General features: G+C 41.1%; 2 protein-coding genes across 4 annotated transcripts in view; both read right to left on the reverse strand.

Moving 5' to 3' along the window:
• Nucleotides 1-3488, reverse strand: part of ZNF112 (zinc finger protein 112) — a 28712-nt gene extending 25224 nt beyond the window's left edge. For 2 of the 3 annotated variants that reach the window (XM_057712013.1, XM_057712010.1), the window contains exon 1: nucleotides 3442-3488. The gene's annotated coding sequence lies outside the window, so the exon portion shown is untranslated. The remainder of the gene's footprint in view (nucleotides 1-3441) is intronic. The other variant, XM_057712012.1, reaches the window with a different exon arrangement.
• A 6317-nt stretch (nucleotides 3489-9805) lies between these two features.
• On the reverse strand, nucleotides 9806-22982 carry ZNF285 (zinc finger protein 285). Its single transcript, XM_057710881.1, is given in 5 exon segments — nucleotides 9806-10245; nucleotides 14748-16307; nucleotides 18240-18366; nucleotides 22516-22573; nucleotides 22851-22982. Coding segments are annotated over 4 exon segments (2142 nt in total). The 5' UTR covers nucleotides 22531-22573; nucleotides 22851-22982.
• Nucleotides 22983-23191: the final 209 nt, after the last annotated feature.

The raw sequence follows: 23191 nt of genomic DNA on the forward strand, positions 1-23191 counted from the left end.
AATAAAATCTTTCATTAAAAAAAAAAGGCATTAAGGACTTCCTAGGTGGTGCAGTGGTAAAGAATCCACCTGCCAATGCAGGGGACATGGGTTCGAGCCCTGCCCTAGGAAGATTCCACATGCCACGGAGCAACTAAGCCCGTGCGCCACAACTATTGAGCCTGTGCTCTAGAGCCCGTGAGCCACAACTAATGAGCCCATGTACCACAACTATTGAAGCCCATGTGCCTAGGTCCCGTGCTCCACAACAAGAGAAGCCACTATAATGAGGAGCCTGCGCACCACAATGAAGAGTAGCCCCTGCTTGCAGCAACTAGAGAAAGCCCATGTGCAGCAACGAAGACCCAACGCAGCCAATAAATTAATTAATTAATTAATTAAAAAAAAAAAGGCATTACACTGAGTTAAAGAATCCAGCCTTGGACTTCCTAGGTAGCGCAGTGGGTAAGAAACTGCCTGCCAATTCAGGGGACAAGGGTTCAAGCCCTGCCCCAGGAAGATACCACATGCCACGGAACAACTAAGCCTGTGCGCCACAACTATTGAGCCTGTACTCTAGAGCCCGTGAGCCACAACTATTGAGCCCATGTGCCGCAAATACTGAAGCCCACATGCCTAGAGCCCATGCTCTGCAACAAGAGAGGCCACCGCAATGAGAAGACCACGCACCACAACGAGGAGTAGCCCCCGCTCAGCATAACTAGAGAAAGCCAGTGTGCAGCAACGAAGACCCAACACAGCCAATAAAATAAATAAAAAAAAAAAAAAAAAAAAAAAAAAGAATCCAGCCTTAAAAGGTTACACATGGTATAAAAGTCCATTTATGTCACATTCTCAAAAAGATGAAATTATAGGGTTATAGTGGTTGCCAGTGCTTACCGATGCGGTGAGGGGTGATTATAAAAGGAAAATAGGAGGAGAATATTTTGGTGTGATGGAACTGTTCTGTAGCTGATGATGGTAGCAATTATACAAATCTACACCTGTGGCAAAATGAATAGAACTATACCCCCGACAGAAAAAAAAATAGTCAATTTTACTGTATGATGATTGTTTTAAAAAACCTGCTTCTCATCTGCAAAATGAGGGTAATGATAGGTTTGTTATGAGAAATAAGTTAGTATCTATAAGTCACTGGAAACACTGCCTAGTCATAAAACACAATCTATAAATGTTAGCTATTATCATTTCTACCAATGTGTTTCTTAGGAAATTTGTTTTAGATCATGAAAATAATTGCCCATGAGCATTTCAACAATCTGAAGTAGATGGCAGTCTATAGCTCGCCAATATTAATGTAAATTAAGGAATACCTCTGTGGGTTACTTCTATTTTGTTTCGTTACCTAATTCCAATTTCAAGAATTCTGCACTACAAACCCTTGATGCTGGCAGTCTGTTGAGCAGCTACTCTAACTCCAGCCCTTACCAATCTTGTCCTATGTGCTGGGCACACAGAGGAAAATATGACATGGTCCCAGCAACAGAAGAACTTTCAGTGTATGAAAAGAGAGAGATGAGAAAGAAAAAGCCCCAAGACATAGGTAAGTCAAACTGCATACAGGAAAACAAGTTATCACCATCCCTCTCCAAAGTGCAATGCTCTTGTGTCCCCTAGCTTTCTCAAATGAGTGCCATTCTCCAAGCTGCAAAAATAAAAACCTTAGAGTAGCTGCTAACCCCTCCCTTCTTGGTCTTGGATATAAACAATGTATGATAATCAATTTTTGGCAATTATAACAATAAATCAATCACTATCATACTGACTCAGTGTTGAGGACTTGCTTTAAAATACTCAAACAAACAAAAAAAATGGGGGGGGGGTGTTGATACAAAACTGACAAATGTTAACAAGGGTTGAATTTCAGTGATGTTCCACAGGGGTTCATTATTTTATTATTACATCTGGCTCTGTTTGTAAATTTCCATAGTAAGAACTTAAGGGGAAAATAAAACCTATGATACCTATTTTGAAAAAAGTAAAAATTCAAAAATAAATCTGCAGAACAGGAAAACATTAAAATGTTAATATTGTTATCTCTACATCCTTTACTGAACCGTTATACTTCATATATTTTCTTAATTCTCTACAATATGCAATCATTATTTTACAATCAGAATATGAGCTATAATATTATTCCAAATAAAACACAGCTAAATTGCAGATGACTGAAAAAAAATCTCATCAAGATCTCATGGCCCTCTACAAAAATCCAAACATGCCTTCTCAACCCGACACTAAACACATTAAGAACTAAGGCAGCAGATCAAAACTACCTAAATTCAAATCGCAGCTAAGCCTCTTATCAGCTGTGTGACCTAGGATAAACAACTCATGCTCTGTGTCTCTTTCCTCATCTTTAACACGGAAATAACAGTATCACCAGCTCCCATAGAGCTTTTGAGAGGATTAAGCATGTTCATTCATATGAAATTGTGAGAACTATGCATGTTCATTCATATAAAACTCCTAGATTAATGTTTAGCGGTATTTAAATATTATCGTTATTGCTCATGCACAGGTACTCCCCCATCCCTTCCTGCATTTATTTGACAAATATCAGGGCATCTTCGTAGCAGAAGAATTTGCCCACAAGTGAAGGAAATATCTTCTCCCCTGCGAAGAGATGACATGAGGAAGAAGGATGCTAAGTCTTACTCGGGTGAGGGTCTGCAGCCAAAGGGTCACTCCCTCCTCACTGCAGCTTTTTTCAAGAAGTCAAGGCTGGGTGAGGAAAGGAGGCTGAGAGAAATTAGAACTTCATCAGCACTCCTGCATAAATTACAATGCACATCCCACACAACAGCTAGGAGTGACCCTCTCCAAAAACAGAAATCTAAAAAAATCATGAGGAGTCCGAGTACAGCCCCGCTTCTTTCAGGGATCAGAGATGGGCCAGGGAACCTGCAGCAGGAGCTGTGACTCCATTCCGGGTCCACACAAGCTTTCAGGGAACTGAGCGCTTCTCGGGAAATTTAAAAAATACCAGTAACGAGAGATCGATTTTTAACCAGAAACCAGCCTCTGTTTTAAGTCTTTTCCTGTACATTCCCATTTAACTCTCAAAACTGCCCTGTTAGGGAGACACTAATACCAACTTTAAAGAAGAGGAAACAGAGGCAGAGACATTAAGATACTCGTCGAATATACTGTTAGGAAGCGTCATCGCGAGCTGGTGGTCGGGGACAGGGTTGGGAAAGTACACAACACAGGAGACCCCCAACCCCAGCGACAGACGGCCCTGATTCGGGCCCCTAAACCGGGGATGCACCAACAGCCCCACGCTCCAGGAGGCTCATTCAAAGGTAGTACCAACCCCGCCCTTCACCGCAGGCGGATTCTTTCCCCAAGGTCGAGGGCCAGATCGCTAGTGGCCCACAACAAAGCGAAGAAAGCTCAGTGTGGACGCGGAGAGAGGCGACCAGGGAGGGGAGGGCTCACCTTTCCGAAAGGAACGAAGGCCGCAGCCTCGCGTACCTGGGCCGGAAGTGACTCTGCCTACAGAGACCTCCTGGACTACGCTTCCCAGAATTCCCGATGGGAGCAGGGACACAGCCTCATCCTCCTGTAGCGGAACTTATCCCACCACGGTGTTCCCGGACTACACTTCCCAGAATTCCCAAGAACTTCGTTGCCTTCCCAGGGCGGAAGTGCCGGCTGCCATATTGAGCGTGTGGATTGTATTTCACAGCATCCGCGTCCGGAACGAATTCCGTAAACCCGCCTGCCTGGAGCCGCAATGCTTCCAAACCTAGAGCGCTTTACTACACAATTCTGTATTTTCTCGAGCAGACCATGCATTAAAGGTGCTTTTTCAGAGCGTAATTGTCTCTGATCCTGTGGCTCTTCTGCGCTACAATTACCAAATCTCCTGCGGGGCAGCTTTTTCTCTTTGACTAGACAGTATTTGGATAGTCGGTATTCTCTTCAGGATAGTCAGTATGAATCAACTCTATACTGTTAGTCGAGCTTGGTCTCCCTCTCCCTTTTTTCTTAAATTTTTTTTTTTCTTTTCAAACGTGACCGAAACAAAGCAAACTCAAATTTACCTACCTATTCCTAGAAATTATCCATAAAGACAGACTAGAGAAACTTGAAATGTGAAAAAAGAGGGAGAAAGGGAAGGAGGGAGGAAGGGAATACATTATATAAAGAAAGCAATTTGTAGGCAAAAAATGCAATACTAAAAGGAAATTGTGCTGCCTGCACTGGGCGCTGAATGTAAGGAATACAGGATCTCAACATTACCTTGACTGGATTGCTTCTTTTATTCTAAATGGGTGTGAATGCATTTAGAACTCTGACACTGCTACCTACCATAAGCTGTTCATTCCAAGATCCACAAGAATAGACATAGACACCAAGAATCCACAAGAAACAGATGCAACCACTGACCAGGGTATAAAGCAGCAGCAGCAGCAGCAGCAAATGTTTTCCACATTTCCTTGGTTTTAATTGCTGATTATGAAATGTGGGTCATAAGGCAAATGGAAGGAGCTGTACTGATACAGACAAAATATTATAATATGCGAAGGGATAAATCCTTTATAAAATCTTGAATTTTTTTCTTTTTTGAGCTTCTAGTATCACATCACCTATTTTCACCCTGCTCTTGAGATCATACTTTAAGTTTTCTTGTGAAGGACATGGTGATCCAGAGAGATCAGGGGATGAGGTGACAGCTTAATCCAGAAAACTTGCAGAAATAAAGAAAAAAAAAGAGAGAGGAGAAAGTTTAATTGCCCACTCTTCTCCTGGGGAAGAAATACATTTTACTTTCTTTAATGCTGGTACATTAATTGTATTTGATGTTATATCACTTGACCCTCTTGTAATCTAGAACAGCTCCTCTTCCCCTTTTTTGTATGCCCTACTGAACTAACTAGGTCAGTTGTCATGTAGGGTCACTTACATTCTGGATTTGTCTGATGGCTGTATTGATCTGGCGTTTACTGTCCTGAAACTGATATTTTCTGTGAACTAGAGGTTAAAGGCTAGATTTTTGGCAAGAATAAGGAAAATATGATGTTGAAAATAGCTGAACAAGGTCCCATTCAATGTCCAGCTGAAACCAGTTCTAATGCTGGGCAAGTACTCTCACTGAACAGTAAAAGAAAAATGACATAACAGCCACGATGTGAAAATGGTCAGTGGTTTAAGAAGGGGATCATTTAAAGAAATTATACCACGTGACTCTTTAACAACCCCTCCCAAAAGGAAATGTTTTTAAAAAGACTTATCTAATATGTAGCTTACATATTAAGGAAGATCAATCTGATAATAGGTAAGTTTGGGGGATAAAATGACAGGAAATTTTTAAATAACAACAGACAATGTTTTGTATACTTATGCTTCCAATAATAATCAAATAGGTAATTTGGGACAAACATCTGGTAGATGAAAGGTGGATATATTTTTTAAAGTGTTGGAAGGCAGCAAAAGACAAGGTAATGGAGAGTTAGTGGGTTAAAATTCAGAAAAAGTTGGGGGAGTCATGCACTAGGGGCTGCTTTTCTCCTGGGGTGATGATCTAGTCAAAGAGCTGAAAAACCTGGAAGTTCTGTAGCACTTTTGACACCCATTTGGGGCTAGGGGAACAAAAGGTCCTGGCAACACCTATAAAACACAGATATTTTCAGGCACACATAAAATATTTACAGAAAGGGGTCATACGGTGCACCAGAAAAGAAAAACAACAAATTTCAAAATATTAAGATTATACTAAATATGTTTTCTGAATACAATGAAATTCAGCCAAAAATCAATAACAAAGAGATAATTTTTAAATGTCCATGTATACATTTAATAAGTTATCTCTTAGCTCCAAACCCAAACTTCCTTACGTTGCTTTATGGGGCTAGAATGAGAAATCTGCAGCTATTCTTTCTACTTTGCCATCTGGGTCTCTGTTAGGCTCTGCCAATAGAGGGTGACAGTGACTCACATATTTGGTATCAGAATTTTAAAGTCATGTGTATCAGAATCACCTGCAAAGGGACTTCCCTGGTGGTCCAGTGGGTGAAACTCCACGCTCCTAATGCAGGGGGCCCGGGTGCCATATCTGGTCAGGGAACTAGATCCCGCACCCATGCCACAACTAAGAGTCCACAAGCTGCAAAAAAAAAAGGGTCCCGCATGCCGCGACAAAGATCTGGTGCAGCCTAAATAAATAAATACATATTTTTAAAAAATCACCTAAAGAGCTAAGAAAGTATTATAGAGTTTGAATTTTTTTGTACTTCTACCAAATTCTCCAGGTAATTCTAATGCCATATTTTGGAAACTACTGCCTTAAAATATGATGTTTTCTAAGATAATTCATTGAATTTTCCATACACTATAATTATACTCTGTAACACAGCACAGACACTATTCCAAGTACTTTTCATATCACCCCATTTAATCGTGACGACCACTGTTATGCCATAGGTAATGATATTATTCCTAATTTAATGGAAGCAGAGTGTTGTCCTAGAGCACAGGCTATGAAATCAGACTGCTGAAGTTTAACCCCAGCTCAGCCACCTTTTTGGCTGTGTGACCCTTGTTAAGACAAAACTGATCTCTCTGTGCCTATGAGTAAACTATAAAATGAGGATAATCATATGTTATGAGAAATAAGTTAACATATGAAAAGCACTGGAAACTCTGAGTCATCAGACACTCTCCATAAATATTAGCTGTTGTCACCCTATCATAATCACCATGGGATAAAGAAAGGATTCATATATAAGCACCCATTTATTTCTGAGGAAATTTGTTTTACATCATCAAAGGATGAACAATAATTGTTAGTCAATGTCTGAATTCACTGAAAAAGTTGGTGATGGTACAATCCACCAAAAGCAAGGGAGATACCTGTTGTTTTGAGGGATAACTTTGAAAACGAAAATCATAAGAACAAGATTCCAATGATTGTGCTGTGGATTTTATTACTGGGATGTTTCCAGGTCCCTTTCACCTGTTGCTTTGAGGGATAACTTTGAAAACAAAAAAGTAAGGGAGATAAAGGATTCTCTCTAGACTGTTTCTATTCTGCTTTGCTTCCTAATTTTGTTTGTAACCCCTATAACTGGCAGCTAAACCAAGCAAAGCACTTAACAAAGAGTTTTAGCTCCTCTCTGTCAATACAGTGATGAGTATGGGCACACAAAGAATTTGACAATTTCTGCAAAAGAAGAACCTGCAGCCATAGGGGAAAGCCATGGAAGAAACCAAAGGCTACTAGACAGAGGCATGTCAAACTCCAAATTGGAAAACAAAACTTAACACCATCCTTCCCCAAATTGCAGCTCTCTTGTGCAACCTAATTTTCTCATCTCTTTTGCCAAGAGCAAAATCTTAGCATTGATGTTAACATCTATTCCTTGATCTTGGCATGTAAAAAACTATGAAATCATTTTAAAGTACTGACTCTATGACTGGAATTAGCTTTCAAATACTCAAAAAAATGGAAAGGTAGGGAGGTTGGATGCAACAAGATGAACAAATATTCCCAAGGGCTAGAGATTGAAGACAGTTCTAGGAGGATGTATTATCCTATTCTTAGTGCATCTGGCCACACTGCAAATTCCCAAAATGAAAAGCAAGAAGAGAAACAAGAAAAGACCAATGTCACCTCTTCTGCAAAATGTAAGTAAATAAACACAAAAATCTACTGGAAAAATATATTAAGATATTAACAGTTGTTATCTGTACGTCCTGGGATTATGAAGAATTCAATATTTTCTTTATGCTTTATATAGTCTCGTAATTAGCTACATTTCATTTTTCAAGTATTCAACCATTATTTCAATAATCGAAGTATCAACTTAATATTACTTGAAATAAAATACAATTAAAAGTTGAAGATGCCTAAGAAAGCTTATTAAAAACACAAAGCTCATTAACATAGCTTTCACAGTCTTTTACAAACTGTTCCTTCCAGACAGGACAACAAACAGATCAAAATGAGGCTGGGGACTGCAAATAGCTTGATTTCAATCCCCAACTCAGATTCTCACTAGTTGGATGACCTCAGGTAGGAAACTTTTGCTTTGAGTCTCAATTTCCTCCTCTTTAAATGAGTAGATAACGCCCCCTGGGCTTTTTTGAGAATTAAATGTGATAATTTGTATCGAGCTCTTAAAATGGCTATTATCACTGTTACTTATGCCCAAATACTCCTCCTACTCACTCCTATTTTAAGCAACAAATATTTAAACATGTAGCAGAATGTGTAATAATTCTAATTATTAAAAGAAACATCTTCGCCACTGAGGAGAGAGGTGCTATGGCAGAAAGAAGGATGCTAAATCCTACTCGGGCAAGATTCTGCTGCTAGCAGCGGGAATCATTGCCTCCTCCTTCCTGCAAGAAGTTAGGGCTGGGAAAGGAAAGGAGGCTGGGGGAATCAGAGCTGTGTATCCCTTCTGCACGAATCACAGAACACATACACACTATCCTGGAAACACAGACACAGACAGACAGACAGACACACACACACACACACACCCCACCCCCACTTATGAGAGAGAGACACAGAGAAAATGAACCCAGAAGGCATTCAGGAACAGCCCAGATTCCTGCAGGGATCAGAGAAAAGGACTAGTACCACTGAAAGTGGGCCTCTGATCTCTTCCTGGGCTCATGTAAGTTTTCAAATAACTGAACATTTCTCAGGAAATTAAAATACATTAAAAGATACAATTACCTTTTGTTTTAAACCCTTTATTTGCGACTATGTCACTTAACTCTCCAAAGAACTCTATTAGGTAGATACTATTATTTTCCTCTTCTTACAGAAAAGGAATGCAAGGCAGAAACAGATTAAGTTAATTGCCTAATCTCACACCCCCTAGGAGGTGGCAGAGCTGCGGGGTCAGTGGGCGATTAGGAACAGAGAGCACGGAATACGGGAGGCTCAACCCTCGACCACCAGTAGGGGCACTCAAGAAGGCTCACTCCAATAGGCCCCAACCCCACCCTCTGCCTCTGGCTGCACATTCACTTCCAAAAGGCCAAGGACATGTCGCAGTTGACCCTAGCCAAGCAAAGAAGCATTGCCATCCCGTGCCTGACTCAGCTTCTGCAGAAGAATGACTGCCACGACCTCACTTCCCTGGAGGAAGTGGCTCTACCCACAATTCTTGGTTACGTTCCAGAATTCCCGACAATAGTCATAGCCACGGCCCCCTCGTAGCGGAAGTTCGTCGCCTACACGGAGCGGTTAGACTACACTTCCCAGAACCCCCACGTCACTCTGCCTTCCTACGACGGAAGGTCGGCTACCCTTAGAGCCTGGATTGTATTTCCCACGATTCCAGACTCTGGAATCGGTGGGAAACAACTTGTTTACATGTTCACTTCTTTGATAATTAGTCACATTTTTTTTCATGTATTTACTTGCTATAGCGATTGCTTCTTTTAAAAATTTGACTATTCATAACTTTTGCTATTCATATCCATCTTCCTATTGAGGTCTCATTATCTTAAGATTCCTGTTAAGGATTTTAAGCTATTTTCTAGCATATATGTCAATATATGTCAAGTAGGTCAATATTTTCAGCCCAGTTTACTGTATGTCTTCTACGTCTATGTATGTTGCCTTTTTAACATAGAGAAATTAAATTGTTTTCATAAAGAGTTGATCGTTCTTATATTTGCTTTGGTTAGAACTCTGTATCCAGAGCAAACTTTTCTGTACGCCATTACTATTCTACACGTTTTAAAAGTATTAACTGCATTCAACAACCACAATCCCACCGAGTAAGTACTATATAATTATACCCTGGCAACTGATTCACAGAGATTAACTCTCCCAAAGTTATAACACTAGGAAGTGGCCGTGCTGATTGCGAATCAAGGAGAGGCTGGAGGGGAGCATAGAACCCAACAGACCGTCAAACCAGCGATGCATTACCCCAACCTGGGACGCGCTAACCGCTGCAAACGCTAGGAGGCTCTCCTGAGAGGGAAGCGCTAATGCCTCTACCCTGTCCTCCGCCGACCATCGCTTCTCTTCCTCAAGCCAGAGGGCCGGGCCACTGTTGGACCCTAATCTAGGCTGAAGAGGTGCGGAGGCGTTGCTGGGCTCAAGTCTCCACTCCACATGGGGAATAATGGCGGCAACCTCCCCTGGAGCGGAAGTTCCTGCGACTCCCTTCCCTGGATCCGGAGACCATTCGAGAGGGACCACACCCTGCACTCCTGAAGAGGAAGTGTTGTCGATTGCAGGCAACTTCTGGACTACACTTCCCAGAATTCCTGAAGAGGGATGGGGCTACAGTCCTGCCTGTCTGGGCTGGAACTGCTTCCGACTGCAACTCCCAGAATGCTCTGCGTGGTAATGCTTCCGCCTTCCCTCCACTATTTCCTTTGGTTAAACACAATCTGAGTCATTTCTTCAGCACGGTTAAAGTGTGGGCTTTTTCTTTTTTGTATTTTTTTTTTCCCCAAGAAAAAACTAGAACGAGGGAATTTAAAGGAAATATGCATATTTAGGGGGATAAAAGAAGCGTTTCACATGAAAAGAAAATTAGCACATTATAGCAGGAAAGCTATGCCTATGACAAAAGTCAAGACTCTAAAAGGGACTTGGGGGATTTCCCTGGTGGCACAGTGGTTAAGAATCCACCTACCAATGCAGAGGACAGGGGTTCAATCCTTGGTCTAGGAAGATCCCACATGCCACAGAGCAACTAAGCCTGCAAGCCACAACTACTGAGCCCATGTGCCACAACTACTGAGGTCCGTGAGCCTAGAGCCCATGCTCTGCAACAAGAGAAGCCACCGCAATGAGAAGCCTGTGCACCATGATGAAGAGTAGCCCCTGCTTGCTACAACTAGAGAAAGCCCAGGTGGAGCAATGAAGACCCAGTGCAGCCAATAAATAAAAATTAATTAATTTTAAAAATAAAAATAAATAATTAAAAGGGACTTGGTCTGTGCTGCACTGGATATCAACCTTAAGGAACATGGAATCTCAGGCTTGGTTTGACTCCATGTCTCTTTATATGTGCCTGTATTCATCTACTTCTGACTTTGCTGTCTGGCATGAACAATTTACTCCAAGATACCAAGAATCCACAGGAGTTCCAAGCACAGTTCAGGCCATAAAACAGAAACTGCATGTCATTTCTGACAAATGAGAGGAGCTTCACTGGCAAGTAACTGGAGAAAATATTGTTTTAGGTTAAAGATCTCTTTCCTTGAAATTTTTTCAGTTCAAACTCCGGCTTCCCTTTGACTACTCCTGTGTTGTTCTCTTTGACATCATATATTTGCTATGAATATTTCTTTTCTACAAATCTGTTTAAACAGAGTGAGGGCATGATTATTCGGGGCTGGTGGGTAGGTAGGTCGATGTGGGAGATGGAGTCCATATAACTAAAACAAGTGAAACTACAGGGAGTCTACTTACCACTTCCCCTCTGGACAGGAAATAACTTTTAAAATGAAACACAAAAATAATATGAAAGTATTGAGAATAGTTAACATGAAACACTAAATACATATACCTTAAATTCAACACGTATCGACATGCCACACTGGCTTCGCTTATCATTTTTAAATTTTGTTACCAAAGAATTTTAAAGCAGTCTTTGACATTGTTATTTCCTTCCAAATATCATATCACTTAAAAATAATTATATTTTTCACCTGGTTTATTCCAGTCAATATTCAAATAGATCAATTCATTGTATTTGATTGTTATCTAACCCAAGGCCCATTTATTCTAGAACTATATCCTATACACATATACAACCACCACCATTTTTAATGTCCTTGAACTGTTGGAGAAGTCAGATATCAAATTAGGTGTCTGAATTCTGATTCATCTAATAGCTCCTCATACTTTCTCCTCCTATCTTCTAAGTTTCCTGTAAAGTAGAATTTTGATTTAAAGGCTACATTACATACAAATTTTTTTTTTCTTTTCAAGAATACTTCACAGAAGGGACTGGAAATATTTGAACAAGAAATATATTCCATTCAACCAAAGCCAATGCAAATCCTGGGCAAGTTTCTCTCCAAAGAGAAAAACAAAAAGAAATAATAGTGAATATGTAAAAAACACACACGACTTAAAATAAGGAAACCATTAGCACAAATCACATAACACTATCCCCTATATAACAGATTCTATCTTTGTGAAAGGAAAAAGAATATTTGGTAATCTCAGGTTTGACGTTTCACATATGTTAAACAGGATAAAGTAAAAGCAAAGATTTTTTCAGATGAGGAAAATAATTTGGGGAAAGCATTTCCTACATTAGGCATGTCCCCACCTGGGTTAAATCCTCCAAACAAATCTTGAAACAACACTGAAAAATGAAGTGTAGAGCAGTGGAGGGGGGTGGTTCCCAGTGCTGCTCTGCATTCTAAAAATCTTGTTTATTAGTTATAGATCATACCTGATCTTTTATAACTTGATTTTTTTCTCCAAACAATATGTGAAAAATGTATAGGTCTAGATCATTTTTAATGCTGTATATTATTCCATTATATGGGGATACTATAACTTGCTCAATCTCTTTTTTAAACACGAGTCTTTTTCTTTTTCTTCCTTTTTTTTTTTTCTTTTTTGCCATGCTGCACAGCATTTGGGATCTTAATTCCCCAACCAGGGATTGAACCCATGCCCCCTGCAGTGGAAGTGTGGAGTCTTAACCACTGGACTGCCAGGAAAGTCCTTGCTCAATCTCTTACTCATGGACCTTTAGGTTGTTTGCAATTTTTATTATTGCAAATATTCTTGAAAGATGTTCCCTTCTGAAACCATCTTTTCCAACTTGTGCCATTATGTCTTAAAGATGAACTCTGACAAGTACGATTAGTGGTTCAAAGGCAATGCTCCTTATACACATACACACTTTGATACATATAGACAAAATCCTCTCCAGAAATGTTACACCTGGTTTTTTTTCCCCACTAACTTATGTAAGGATGCTAACTTTTTTCTGTTCCCTTACTGATACTGAGCTTTGTTAATCTTTCACTATTGCCCACCTGAATCAGTAAGAAAGTAATACTTCAGAGATGGTTTTATTTGCATTTGAATGGCTGAGTCATATACAAACAATAACTAGTATGAAAATGTAATATGAGAAAAACTAGGAATAAAATATAATCCAAATGAAGAACCCTATAAATAAATTAAGACACAAAAAAATACATTGCTATTGAACATGAATAAAGATGTTGTAAAGGTATCTCCTCCTCCCAAATCCAACTATAATCCCAAACTAAATCACAATTTTGGTAGGAGTTTGACAAAATGAGCACCTTCTAAAAACCCATCATTAAACAAGACTGCAGAGAAACAGTGGTGTCTGCTTCTGGCAATGAACACTTTGGCCTTCTGTAAGTTGTTTCTTCAGTAAATGTTAGTCTTACTTGATTGTATTAAGACTATTTGCAGAACACCATTTTTTGAAATTGCATTTAAGGTGTGAGCTGGACAACCTTTTTCACTACACATTGCAGAGTATGTCTACTGCATGGGATTTCTTATGTCCATAGATTACACTTTTGGTAGAGTTTTTACCACACGCACATCAGTAACACTTCTCTTTTATGTACACACGGATGAATGAAGATTCTCACTGAAGAAGTCCTACTTACACCATTTAAATGCCTTCACTGCCACTGAGAGCCTTAAAGATTTAAAAAAGTTTTGAACTCTGAATTCTAACTTATGTGGATGCCAGTGACTGTGAAGAATGTTGCTATTAAATCCCTCTGTACTAGTCAGTACAGCCTAGGCAATGTTGTAACAGATAAATTGCCAAAATAGCAGTAGTGTAACACAATAAATGTTTATTTCTCACTCAAAAAAAAAAAAGTCCAACACAGATAACCACCTTCCCCATCATTCCAGTCTGGAAGAAACAGCCTCCAAAATCACCATGACAGGAAAGAGAAGCCTGGAGGACATCGCAAGGTGCTTGTAAGGGTCGGTCCTGGAAGTAGCTTTTATTACATTTGCTCACACTCCATTGGTTGGAACTCAATCACATGGACCCATCCTTAATTGCAAAGCCTGCTGGGAAATGGAGTCTTCCTATGTGCCCAGGAACTAGAACAAGTACGAATATGAATACATATTACTGCCTCTGCCACATCCTTAAAATATCATTTGTACAGAGATTCTCTCCTGTGTGGAGATTCTAATGGGCTTGAAAACCTGAATATGGCCTAACTCTTACCATACTAATAACACAGCTTTCATTTCTGAGCACTATTTTGAGTGTTCTTAACAAAGACTATCTTTCTAGAGGAGACTCCAAAAACCAACAAAAACAAAAACAAAACGACCTAAAGATTATGACTGGATTAAAGTTCTTCCTGTCCTCATCTCAACTGGAATTTCCTTCCTGTGCACACCCACTGATGGAAATTTGACCTCTAACTACTGCCATTACCACAAACTGCCCATTTGTCAGGAATCACTTTCTTTGCCACGACAGCATATGGCAGTTGATGGGAGCTTTGAGGAAGGTGTTGAGATCCACAGTGGTTTCCTGGAATGCCCTTAAGAACCACATGCTTCAGTGTTTCTGGCTGACATCATGGGTGATGGTGTCCCTGTCCCTTGCTTCCCCCAGCCCTCCCTATGGCTGAGTAAGCCTGTGTCATCTAGAACACATAAAGTGGCTTCTGTTTTCCTGATTGAACCTGGACTGACTACATTTATAATGCTTCTGTCTTCTTGCACAGTCTTGTCTGAGTAAGAAGGTCTGAGCTATATAATTCCTGAGCCTTGCCGTGCTCATGGCATGTATAGCCCATCTCATCCCTATGAACTCTCTGATGGGCAAGAAGATAAGAGTTCCGACTGAAGCCTTTCCCACATTGTTTACACTTATAGGGCCTCTCTCCTGTGTGGACTTTGAGATGAACGTGAAGATCCGAGTTCCGAGTGAAGCCCTTCCCGCATTCATCACATTTATATAGCTTCTCTTGGGTGTGAGCTCTCTGATGTAAGTGAAAATAGGAGCTGTAACTGAAGCCCTTACCGCACACTTGGCACATGTAAGGCTTTTCTCCTGTGTGAACTCTCTGGTGAGTGCGCAGAACCGAGCTGTAGGCGAAAGCCTTCCCGCACCCATCGCATTTGTAGGGTTCCTCCCCCGTGTGGACCCTCTGGTGAATGTGCAGGTGTGTGCTTTGGCTGAAGCCCTTTCCACACTGGCCACACCTATAAGGCTTCTCCCCCATGTGCAGCCTCCGGTGGACTTGGAGAACGGAGCTGGAACCGAAGCATTTGCCGCACTCGCTGCATTTGCAGGGTTTCTCTCCAGTGTGGACCGTCTGATGCACAAGAAGGTTGGAGCTCTGGTCGAAGCCCTTCCCTCACTCAGTGCATTTATAGGGCTTTCTCCCTGTGTGGACTCCCTGATGGATACACAGAAGGGACCTGAATCCGAGCCCCTTCCCACACATGTCACACATGTAGGGCATCTGCCCCGTGTGGACTCGGTGATGGTTGTGAAGAGAAGAATTGCGCCTAAAGCCTTTGCTACATTCGATGCATTTATAGGGTTTGTCTCCCGAGGGGCCCTTCTGATTCCTGGAAAGGCCTGAGCTCTTTTTGCAGCCTTTAGCCCACTCCTGACCCTCACACGTTTTCTCACCTGGATGGGTTTTATAACGAACAATAAGTTCTGAGCTCTGACTAACGTCCTTTCCACACTAGTCTTAGTGATAAGGTTTTTCTCCTGTGTGAGTGCTGTGATGAACATGCGTGTCTGCATCATCTATGAAGCCCAATCCACAATTATTACACCTGAAAGGTTGCCGTGCTGCATGGACCATGTGACCGGGTTTGACTCTTAACTTCAAAACCAAGAGTTTCCCACAGCCGGTGTATCTGCCAGGTTCCTCTCCTTTACATTCTTGGGAATCATCATAATCACGTGAGGTCTGAAGGAAGCTGTCCTCACACAGAGCACATTCATTCAGTTTCTCCTCTGTCTTAGGCTTTCCCCAAGAATTTTGGGGCTCAGGCATTATGTTGGCTTTCGTCCAAGATCCTGGGGTAAGGACCTGTGTCAGGCCTTTCCAAGCTGTGCTGTCTTGATTTTCAAAGTTAATGGCATTTATTACATAGTTTTCATTTTCAGATGCCCCTGCCCACTCTTCACAGAGGGAAACATCTCCTTCTAAATATTGGGGACAATCTCCTCGAAGATTCATGACACAATCCTGACTCACAGTCAACTCACTGATCCTTTGTTTCCAAATCTGCCAAAAGTAGAGCACTTCTGGTTAGAGGTAGCTCCACCCTTTTTCCTGAAGGTTAGAAAGGTTTTTAATCCTGTCTCCTATGAGGAGAAAGAGAATTTGGCTAAGTGAACAAGTAGATCATCTATCCAAAGGCTTTGAGGAAATGAAGTTGGATGGGATGAGAAGTTGCCACTGGCTCCTAGTCACACAGGAAACAATTAGAAACCCAGTAATTCTAATCGTGAGCTGCTAATTAAAAACCAGGTATTGCAGGGAAATCAAAAGAAATCTTGGAAACACTTATAAAGGAAGAAATTCACCTCTCTGCTATAAGAGCAGTTGATAAAAAGCCTTTAATCATTTTGCTACAGAAGGCTCCCATATGACTCATGTAATAAACATAAGAATGGAGTTCTGGACATAGTGAGAGACACAAAGGATCACAAGGACCTTCCATGATCCTGTGTAAGGTTGCAGAAATGAGCAACAAGTCCAATTTCCTAACCATGTCCCTCCCTTTACATCACTGTTATATGGGATAGAACTATCATGTATGTTTGTGTATAACCTGCACAACTGTACATGGTGGGCCTACAGCTGCAGTGGGGGTTGAAACAGGGATAATATTGTGAAGTATGGGACATCCTTTTTATCTTCCCTGAGGTTCTCTGGCTCCATGAAGAGACAAAGTCCATCAAGATCCTGCAATCCAATTCCTTAACTTCTGCCCTTTGAGGTTACTGCAGAATCTCAAACAGCCATGGCTATGAGAATGGGCAGCATGGAACTGTCAATGGCCTGGCACCCAGGGAAGCAAGATTGTATTAAAGGGTCATAAGAAATAGGGGGTTGAAGATGGTCACACACTTGACACCCCCAAATAGGCTTCGAAATGTCACAAAAACTGTGGTCAAGACCATCTGGACACTGCTTCTGGTTCAAAGTAATTTCCTGAGTCATTTTATTGAGACTTTGGTTCATAAGGTTGTGTCAGAGAAAAGGGGAACAGGCTTAAAGCAGTAGTTTTCTAACTGTTTTGACTGTACCCATAGTAAGAAAAGCATTTACACTGTGACCCAGTACCTACACATAGACACAGACCATAAACTAAAAGTTTTTTATGAGACTTACCTTATGAGATGAACGTACTCTGATAAATCCTTTTGTGCTCTAGTCCATTAATCTATTTGCTTTTAAAAAACTGCTAGTTATACATAGTCACTTGATTTCAGGACTCACCAATGGGCTTGCATCCTGAAGATTTAGACCGAGGAGCCCTGTTTATAATCTATGAACATAACAGTACTTAGTGTCACCTGGTTATTACAAGCACAGGGTCTACAGCCAGATTGGGAAGGTTCAAATCCTGGTTCCTTGGACAAACTGGGTGACCTTTGGCAAGTTACTTATCCACTCTGTGCCTCAGCTGTTCCCTTTGTAAAAGAGGGCCAATAATAGCAACTATCTCATAAACTAAACTGAGGTAATACATACCGGTATATGCAGCTCTGAGAAATTGAAATTAGGTTAGATATTGATCAGCAAGGAAGCAAATAAGCAGATTTCATTTATACTGCCCTGCCTACCAACCAGATCCTAATTTGGTTCTTTTAACACTAGTTTGTCCAAAACGTTGGTTTTACTCCAGAGGCAACCAAGGGACCAAGGCCTTGGTAATGTGTGAACTTTCTCAATCTCACTCTGAGAAATATGAGAAGAGAATGAGAGCCTAAATGTGTGAGGAGGTCAGGGTAGGCTCGCCAACTGCATCGGATGCCCACAGGACAGGGGGCACAGAGAAGGGTTCCCTCACCAACACCTCACAAGGGACCACCTGCTCACAGTTATCTGCTAAAACTCATTAACTGCAGGTTCTCATCTACAAGTGCATCTCTTAGGAGATTTCTCTCTGGTGACCAAAGTTTCCCTTTGTGCTCCAACTGGAATATTCTACCTGGTTTGAAACTGATCACTTGAGAAAACAGGACCAGTGGTTTGATGCTTAGTTACAGGGGGGTCTTTGTCCTCACCCACTGAGACCAGGTTCCTGAAGTTCTCCAGCATCACGTCTCGGTACAGATTTATCTGGGTGGAGTCCAATAGCACCAGCTCTTCCTTGGTGAAGACCACAGCCACATCCTTGAAGGTCATGGTTTCCTAAAACATGAAGCGCACGCCGCATTCATCATCTGCACAAATGACCCCCGGAAGAAGAGCCACGTTGGAAGCTGTGCCCAGCATTAAGTTGTGGTCTTTCTGCTCCACATCCTCGCTTTTAAACCACACTTTGTAACGCTGAAACTGGGACTCTACAAATCACGCTTCCGATTTGACAACTGGCTCTGTTAGGCTCTGATGCTGGGGGGCGCTAGAGGGATTCTGCGAGGCCAGGCAAGGAAATGGAATTGGAGCTAGTGAGCCAGGAAATACGTGAAATACGTTCTGATGCCCTACAGCCCACGTGGCACAGACACTGTAGAGAGAGGGGTTAGGAATGGGGGCTCGCCCAGCATAGCTCTCTTCTTCCTTCTTAGCTTCAACTGTACAGTCTGGGAAAACAAAACACCCATTTCCTGGCCACCCTTGCAGCTGGGTGGATCCCTTGCTGGGATCCTATGCAGAGATTGCTATAGGATTCAGGCACAAGGATAGTTCAAAAAAATATTAATAAAACAAATGTATAAACCAATAAACATGAATGCAAAAAATTTTAAATCTTTTCCTTAGCACGCAGCACCATCTATGAAGTACACTTGTAGCAGCTTGCATGCTTCCATGTACAGGAAATACTGTGGAAAGAGGAATGCCTTGAAGGATACCAAAAAGAAGCATTTTTGAGAGAATTAGGGAAATTTGCTTATTGTCTGGATATTAGACGATAGAAAAAAATTATTGATACTCTCATTAGTCCGTTTCTGTTTTTAGAAATCCATAGTGGAATATACAGGAGTGTGTGGTCAATTAGATTGCTATTTAGAAATAGTCTCTCTCATGCTCTCCAATTCCACTAAAAGACCTGAGTGTATTTCCTTGCCTCTTGACTTTGGGTGTGGCTGCATGACTTGTTCCAATTCTAAGCTTACGCCTTAAGGGGTCTTGCATGTTTCTGCTTCTTTTGCCCCTCTGCCATTGTCCAACACACCTGAGCTAATAAATACAAAAACTGTTACCACAAGCAGAGTGCTACCAAATAAATACCTATGGCACGGGCTTTGGGGCCAGGCTGCAATAGTTGAGGAAACTATACAGGAGGCTGGAAAAATGGTAATCTAATAGAGAACAGATTTGTGGTTGCCAAGGGGGATGGATGTAGGAGAGGGAAGGATTGGGGGTTTGGGATAAGCAGATACAAACTATTATATATAGAATGGATAAACAACAAGGTCCTACTGTATAGCACAGGGAACTATATTCAATATCCTGTGATAAATCATAATGGAAAAGAATATGAAAAAGAATATGTATATATATGTGTATACACACACACACATATATATAAAACTGAATCACTTTGCTATACAGCAGAAACTAACACAACGTTGTAAATGAACTATACTTCAAGAAAATTTTTTAAAAATGGTAATCTGGGTGACGTAGCAGTGAAACATTTTATAAAACTGTTGCTGGAAGTAACTTAGAAAGTGGAAAATGTACCTAACAAATTTGTACCTTGAACTTAAGCAAGATGGTTTCCAGGCAGGAGGGTGAGTGTGAGCTTGTTTATTTTTGTTGCATATAATAAGGTACTATAAGAAAGTAATAAGGCCAGCAAAAAGCAAACAGTATAGTATGAAATAACATGCTATCTGCATTAGTCTTTAAAATTCTTTCAAAATGCTTTGGGAAAGAAAAAAAAAGAGAAAAGCAAAAAAGAAATAAGCAAATGTGGCAAAATGTTAATTGTTGAAAATACATGACGGGTGTTACATACGGTGATTCATAGCACTATTTCCTCTTTCTGTGTATTTTCATAATTGAAACATTGCTCATGATTTTTAAAAAATCCTTGCTCCACCCTCTGATGGTCTTTTTGATGTGTTGTTAATGCAAGTTCGTGTGCCCAATGCACAGTGAGGCCAAATAGACTGAAACATGAGAGAGTGGAGCAGAGAAAGGTTTATTGCGAGGCTATGCAAGGAGACAAGGTGGCTCATGCCCTGAAAAGCCTCAAGCTCCCTGAAAGGTTTTGGCAAAGCATTTTTAAAGGCCAGGAGGTAGGGGGTTGCAGGGTACATCATCAGCTTGGGCACAATTTTCTGATTGGCTGATGCTGAGGCAGCAGGTGGTGTCACAGGGGTTAACACTATCAATCCTTAGGCTCCAGGAGGCAGGCCTGGGGCTATGTGCTCATGGTCAACAAGTAGTTCTTCCATCTGGTGGTGGTGGGGGTGGTTCACACTTGCAAAACAACTCAGGAAACTTCTACCAAATACTATTATCTAGGTACTTCGGAGAGGAGCTAAAGCAGAGGATATGAGGGAGGGCCTGTCCTGGGAAGGCCCCATAGGGCCCTGCTCAGTTACAATATCAGCTTGGCTAGACTACAGTCCCCAGTTATTGAATCAAACACTAATTGAGGTGCTGCTGTGCACATATTATATAGATGTGATTAAAGTCCATAATCAGTTGACTCTAAGGGAGGTTATTCTACATAATCTGGGCAGATCTGCTTCAATCAGCTGAAAGGCCTTAAGAGCAAAGCTGAGGCTTCCCTGTGAGAAGAAGAAATTCCACCCAGTGGCTTCTCTGGGTCAAGAGTTCCAGCCCTGCCCTTCCTAATGGGCTGCCCTGTGGACTTCTGACTTTCCCAGTCCCCACAATCACATAAGTTAATTTCTTACAATAAATCTTTTTTAAAAATTATTTTATAGACATATGGTTGATTTACAATGTTGTGTTAATTTCTGCTGTACTGCAAAGTGATTGTAATATATATATACATTCTTTTTCATATTCTTTTCCACTGTGGTTTATCACAGGATATTGAATATAGTTCCCTGTGCTACACAGTAGGTCTTTGTTGTTTATCCAACCTATATGTAATAGTTTGCATCTGCTAATCCCAAACTCCCAATCCTTCCCTCCCCCATTCCCTCCTATAATAAATCTTTTAATATGTATCTCACCCTGGTTCTGCTCTGCTGGTTGAATCCATACTGTTACATATCCATTCAAATCTTACTACTCAGAGTGTGATCCTGTATACTGTGGAGCCCTATACCAAAGTCACAAGACAAAATTCCGGAATTACCTCGACCCCCACAGCAATCTTTGACTCATGACTTGGGCTAGCCAATTAACCCGACCCCATATTAAGGAAGGTATTCACCATATAGGACCCTAGCCTATCAACTAGCGACACCTTTTGCCTTATGGTGCACTGACCAATCGATTAACGCCATTTTCTTAGCAGGAATTTTCCTTGTCTTGGGGTTATAAAAGTTGTCTGCAAGCCCACAAGAGGGTTGGCTCTCCCTGGTCTGCCAGAAAGTCATCCCACTGTCTTTACAGCGCCCCTCACTAAACTCTGTTCTTTGTTCTCAATAAGCTCACTCTCTTCTGAAATGTTTTGTGTCTGGAAATTCTTTTCCAACCGACGCTCGGACCACGACATATACTGACTGTACACTCAGATGCTGTGGCAATACTAAATTGCTATAAAAGTTTCTGAACGCTTACTCTTGATTTCTGTAATTATCTCTTGTGGACCAGGTACAAGCAGCTCATCAACTGGCACTGGTAGGCAAACTGCACTTGGAGCAGCACTGAACCAGACGTCTTTTTTTTTTTTATTTTTATTTTTTTTTTTTTTTATTTTTTGGGGGGTACACCAGGTTCAAACATCTGTTTTTATACACATATCCCCATATTCCCTCCCTTCCTTGACTCCCCCCCAGATCTCTTAATATTTATGAGCCTGTTTCTTCATTTCTCTAAAGGGAATAATACCACTACCTCTCCCAGCTGTTATAAACAAGGTAAAGTGTCTACCATAGTAGTCACTCAAAAATTGCCGACTTGGGACTTCCCTGGTGGTCCACTGGGTAAGACTCTATGCTCCCAATGTAGGGGGCCTGGGTTCCATTCCTGATAGGGGAACTAGATTCTGCACACATGCCACAACTAAAGATCCCACGTGCTACAACTAAGACCCTGCACAGCCTAAATAAATAAATAAATAAATAAATAAATAAATAAATAAATAAATATTTTTTAAAAATTGCTGATTCCTTTTGGAAAATAGAGATATCCAGCTCCTCAGAATGGACATGGCATTTAAGAGAAGGAAGGGAAACTTAAACTTACCTGGAGCTTGATCATCTCGTCTTCCTCTTAGAAAGGGCAGGAGTCAGAGAAAGCAGAACTGCGAAGAACAGGGAATCCATGAGACCAGAGGTTTAACAAGTTGTGAATGAATATTGGTTCCTTCTGATCTGGACAAATTTCTCACACATTCTTCTCTCTCAAGATATCGTTTCCTCTCTTCTCACTCTCACCAGACAGAATTTCCACCTCCTCAAGCCTTCCCCCACCCATCCAGACCCTTGTGTAACTTGTGTCTCTCTCCTCAAGATTTTGGGTCAAAACTGACACATTCTTTTTCCTTCTCTCAGATGTATGAATGTATTGACATCACCTACATCCTAATGACTCTGGAAGAGAGGCTCCAGAATTGCTCATTTGGAGAGAGATCTCAGGGTGATGGGTGATTTCTTCTGCTCCCCACCTTCTCTTTTTTTTTGGCATCTTAGTTCCCTGACCAGGGATTGAAACTGCGTCCCCTGCGGAGGAAGTGTGTAGTCTTAACCACTGGACTGCCAGAGACGTCCTAGGGTTCATTTTTTTTAAGTAAACTTTTTGAGATAATGGTAGATTCACATACAATTATAAGAAATAATACTGAGAGATCCCATATATCCTTTATCCAGTTTCCTTCAGTGGTAGCATCTTGCAAAACTATAGTGCCAGGATATTGACAAGG

The sequence above is a fragment of the Hippopotamus amphibius genome, chromosome 16 (assembly GCF_030028045.1).
Source record: "Hippopotamus amphibius kiboko isolate mHipAmp2 chromosome 16, mHipAmp2.hap2, whole genome shotgun sequence".
NCBI lineage: Eukaryota > Metazoa > Chordata > Mammalia > Artiodactyla > Hippopotamidae > Hippopotamus > Hippopotamus amphibius.